Source organism: Mus pahari, chromosome 1, assembly GCF_900095145.1.
Source record: "Mus pahari chromosome 1, PAHARI_EIJ_v1.1, whole genome shotgun sequence".
Classification (NCBI taxonomy): domain Eukaryota; kingdom Metazoa; phylum Chordata; class Mammalia; order Rodentia; family Muridae; genus Mus; species Mus pahari.
Window position 1 is genome coordinate 46,050,800 of NC_034590.1, and position 5,115 is coordinate 46,055,914.

At 49.6% G+C, this 5,115-nt stretch overlaps 1 protein-coding gene across 3 annotated transcripts in view; it reads right to left on the minus strand.

The window, feature by feature from the left end:
- The window catches only part of Slco3a1 (solute carrier organic anion transporter family member 3A1), a 281,111-nt gene that overhangs the window by 38,287 nt on the left and 237,709 nt on the right, over positions 1-5,115 (minus strand). For all 3 annotated transcript variants that reach the window (XM_021189846.1, XM_029540392.1, XM_021189837.1), the window contains exons 6-7: positions 4,372-4,570; positions 3,298-3,436 (exon numbers count right to left, since the gene is read on the minus strand). In XM_021189846.1, the coding sequence (XP_021045505.1) occupies positions 3,298-3,436; positions 4,372-4,570 (338 nt within the window). The remainder of the gene's footprint in view (positions 1-3,297; positions 3,437-4,371; positions 4,571-5,115) is intronic.

Below are 5,115 nucleotides of genomic sequence, written 5' to 3' on the forward strand. Positions count from 1 at the left end.
CAGAGGCAGAGGCAGAGGCAGAGAGGCAGAGGCAGAGGCAGAGGCAGAGGCAGAGGCAGAGAGACAGAGGCAGAGGCAGAGAGAAACCTGAAGAAGGATAAGAATGCACCTTGAAGATAGAACCATCTGGTCTACCTGCTTGCCAACTGCTGCCCAGGAGTGTTATGCTACATAGTCATGTGATTGAGGTTGCATGGGATCACCCAGGGACATTTAGGATGTCTGAGGCTTTACCTAGAGTTTAATCTGGCTCTGTGGGGGACAAAGGTCTACAACACAGCCTCATCTCCGCCCCTGGTGAGGAACAGAGATGCCTAAGTAAATGAGCCACTGGAACAGATGGGCTCTGACTCTTGCCAGGTAAGAACAGGAGAGGTAGAAATTGGAAGGACGTAAACACTGACTTGAAATAGTGCTGAGGTAGCTCTGTAGGAGGCAGGTAAAGGGTAAAGAGAGGCTGAGTCCTGGTGGGTAGACAAGACGGGACTCACATACACAGGGCAGATTAGTCTAAATAAAAGGAATGGCACATGCAGAGTTTCAGGGGCAAAGGAGAGCTCGGCCGTTGGGAGAGTTAGGAGACTGGGATGGGAAGAGAGATTGAGGCTGGAGAGGCAGCTAGGGCAGACATGAAGGCTCAGTGTATTTACCTGCTGGTAGTGTGCACAAAGGAAGACAGTTTCGTGTAGAAAAAAAGGTGGGCATTCTGAAAAGGAGTGGCAAAGTATAAAGAAAGATTTGGGACTGGCTCAGAGGGTCCCAGAATCCCACCACACTCTACTGTGTGATCCTTGTGGGCTGGCATGGGGTCCTATGGAAGAGCACAGGCAGAGATACAGACAGGGCAAAAGAGCCCAGGAAACACACGGGAAAGGACTGAGCCCAGATAGAGTCAGCCAGCTCTCTGGGGACAAGGAAAGAAGCCATGGAAAGTGGGAGGGACAAGGGGGCCCTTTATGTGGGCAAGAGTTTTACTGAGTACCTACAGACCAGAAGGAAAAAAGCTGAAAAGAGAGAAGGGGATGGGGGGGGGAAGGGTGCCCCACACCAGAAATGGACGCCTTTGCTTGGCGTTCCTTCAGAATACTGCTGCAGAGAGTCTAAAGACTCAAATTGCCTTTGCTCTTTTTGGATGTCATCCCAAGGTTCCTTTTGACTCCAGGCCAAGCTCTTAAATGCTAGGAATGAAGCAGGAAGGGCCCATTACCTGGCCTGACAGTCTCTCAGCCTGAGGTTCCTGCAAAGTCTGCAGCAGTTTCTGTTGTTGTTGTTCTTGCTGTTGCTGTTTTGTTTTGTTTGTTGTTGGTGTTATTTTGTTTTGATTTTTTTTTTTTGGCTCAACTATTGCAAGGGTCCCACTTACTTTGAACGGGACTCTTATCTCCAATTCTTTCCTACGGCAGCTAGAAGAAGCCAGGGCCACCCAGCTGATTGCCTTAGTGGGACCCCTGGACCACCCCAGTAGGCAAGGTGTGAATGGAGAGCAGGTGTCCGGGGAATGAGCATCATGTTCCAAGCCAGCCCTAGCCTTCTCTCTTAGACTGAGAGCCTCTAGCCCTGAAGCTTGAGCCACTGCGAGGAATCAAATGGACTTGGAAAGACTCAACAGACCTCTGTATCTGTGCAAGAGTGGAGGAAATGCAGACGCTGCAGGGTTGGCTCAGTGTGCCCCTAGAGTAAAGGCCTGTTGGCTCTTAGGACACGACTTCTTCGGGTCACTTAGGTCTTCATCATAGGAAAATGTCTGAAACGGACTGTTAACAGAACTTCCTGGATATTAAAATGTCAATGAAGTTGTCCTTATGAGAAATAATAACTTGTGTTTTTATTTGAACCATCCTCCAGGTCCCAACCCCCTTTTAATATTTACTTCTACTCACATAAAGAAATTGCTTTATCATCGACTTTATGAAATTGGGTCCTCCCAGCCCCCAATCTGTGGTGATTTATTTCCTTTATAGAAAATGTTAATAACTGGCCAGGAATCTTAAATCTTTAAAGCAAGCAAAAATGAAATCTTTGAAAATGAAAACAAATGATTCATTTCTTTTTCTTTCAGGGAACTACCGCTCTTTAAGATGCAGGAGGCAGGGCCGGGAGGAAATAAATGACTGAATTACTTCTTTGAAAGCAGCCCCCATGGCTGTTAACTTTTCCTCCCCATCTGTGCATTGTGTGAGAAATTATGAAGTATGTTTGGGGGGGGGAAATAGTGTCCCTAGTTGAAGAAACCCAAAGATCAAAGACAGACATTTCTAGAAGATTGCTATTGTGAAAGAGACAGATATATCCAGGAAGGAACGGGTACTTGAAGACTCAAAGTCAAGAACTCTGGCAGGAGAAATAGAGTCATTTTAGAGGAGCGAGCTATGAAATAGGGTACTGAGGGGTCAGTAAGAGTTGTCCAACTGAAGAGAGAAGTACGAGAAGAAAACCGCAGAGAGAGGGCTGAACAGCCAGCTAGATCAAAAGAAGACAGCTGGAGATGTGAGTTGAGGGTGGACGTGGACCAGGCTCAGAGCCCTAGAAGAGGGCATGTGAGCTGGTCATTTGTAGTGTCACGGAAATCCTTCTGGCTCCAGCGTGGAAGACAGTAGGAGAGGGTTGTCCTGGAAGGCTAGCTAGGTGACAGCTGGATGGGTCTAAAGAGAAGGAGGCCAGCCTGCAGAGCCACAGTGGCAGTGTGATACAGACAAAGAAAAGGGGCAGAGGCACCTGTGAAGTGGGAGCAAGCAGGCGGCACAGGGGGTTCCTTGGCACCTGACGTCCACACAGAGAATGGGAAGACAGCAGGCTGGTAGCCAAATTAAAAATTCATGTTAAGGGGGAGAACAACAAACCAAAATAACACTCTGGGAAGAAAGAAGCGGGTGGGGGGGACACTTAATTGGGAAGAAAGAGGCAAAGGGACCTGAGCTAAGGTACAGTTAGTCTCTGGCTTTCCCAGTTTTCCGGTTTCTCCAGAATTCCGTGGCGGGTCACCTACTCTCATACACAGCCTTATTCCCTGCCACCTTTTGTGCGTCTCTCGTGGCACAGCCACCTTCCCAGCTGTGTATGCATAGTGGCCTTTGATTTTTACTTTAACTTGCTCCATCTAGTGTCTTAGAGGTCCATTTGACTCAGCAAAGGCCTGAGGAACTCCCTTGTCCTGTTGTCCTGATGGATCAGGGCAAAGGAACGGCCGCAGCAAGGCAAAAAAGACGGTACTGGCCACTGTGGCCCTTCACAGGCCTGTGAGCACCTGTGGCTACCTGGAGCCTACCCTCTCCCCTGCATCCCAAGGTTTTCAATTACCGTGCTGTTGCATCCGGCGAAGCAGGCTGACAGGTAGGTGATGCCATCGGCCCCACACACTGGCGTGAAGGAGTCTGTCTGGCATTCACAGTTGTTGTTGCACGGAGAGTAGGGGTCAAGGGCCGAGCCACGTGCTGAGCTGGAAAAGAAAGGTGAAGGGGACTCATTAGAAGAAGGGCTAGCACTGGTGACAACATTGCCATGATGGGCCTTGTGGTGCATACAGGATGCCCAACCTGGCTCTTCCTGTTCACTTTCAATGGATGGTAGATGAGCCCAGTTCTGCCCCATTTCCAGGCTTCCTTGCAGCCCAGTGGTTTGCCTGGAGGAGGAGCCTGGGTGTATAACCTGCAGGGCAGCTCCGATGCAGCAGGTCCTGGGCTACGCTCTTAAGCTCAGGGTAGTCTCAAGAGACCCATAGGGAAGGAGACAGTAAACATAGAGATAATATCGTCGCATAATTTATTTAAACAGCAATCGCTATAAACACTCTGTTCCACAGTCCCAGGATAATAACCAGGGCATAAGAAAAGAGATCCCGTAGCATCAGGTTTGTTCCTGCTCCTCCTGCTGTCCCTCCCAACTTGTTTGTACCCCTCTTCCCGTACCACTTAAACAAGCTCACCATGGGCCTGACACGGTAATGACCGCATGAGCTGGATGGGGGAGGGGGGGTTTGCTTCTGACTCATGCAGGAAGTACTGAAGTAGATTCTGTCTTTTATTTTGAGCCAAATTTTGAAATCGGGTTTATTTTTAGTCTCATCATTTGTATTCACATCATTCCTGAAGTCAAATGTCAGAAAGAGCAAGTGGACTGGAGCAGGGATGATCGCTCTGTGCTCTGGGCTGTCTTGTTGCAGAAGAGAAGAGCTCAACATCCCAGAGGACAGGCTGAGCCTTCCAACAGTCAGTGAGAAGCTAAGGGCTCTGGGCTCCTCTGCTCTGGATCACTAGAGACCAGGTTGGCTCTATCCGCCTGTGGTGGGACAGGGCTGAGCGCTCTCTGTGAATCCACAGTGAATGTGGCCCAGGGTTGCCTAGGCAGGGTCGAGCTAAAACTTTAGGTACTTACTTGTTCCCATAGCGAACAGTGACCCCAGCCACAGGGCCTGTGTCACAGCCCAGGAAGAGGAAGGAGACGTAGCAGGCTGTGGACACCAGGTTGACCAGCATGGCCATCCGAATGGCCCCCAGAGCAGACAGGCTCAGCTTCTTCACCAAAAGGCCGCCCAGAAAGATGCCCAGGCAGGCGCAGGGGATCGCCGTCATCCCTGAGGAAGCAGAGTGGTGGAGTGTAAATAGCAGGAGAGGGGGACTGGTGGATATCGGTGGGCCCTGTGTCTTCATGGGACTCTAAAGTCTTCATGGAGGGTCTTATGTCTGATCCCAGAGAATGCTCGGAAAACAACAGGGGACAGTTATTGTGAGCCAAAGTGCACACTTCTGGCATACCACACCTGCCACCTGAGAGCGTGCATGTACACAGCTAATGGGCAGCCAACCGGGAGATGAATCCAGAAAGCTGGGGACTAAGGGGTAAAATCCAGGAGATTAAATATTAGGGAGCAACGATATGATCTCTGCATTAGTATTTCTTTCTTTGCTTTCCCCCCTCTTCCTTTTTGATATTTTGGAGTTATTCTGTAGATCAAGCTAGCCTGAAACACTTGGCAGTCCTTCTACTTCAGCTACCCAAGTGTTCAAGGCATATCCCACCAGGTTTAACTTCTTTGTGATCTCTCTCTCTCTCTCTCTCTCTCTCTCTCTCTCTCTCTCTCTCTCTCTCTCTGTGTGTGTGTGTGTGTGTGTGTGTGTG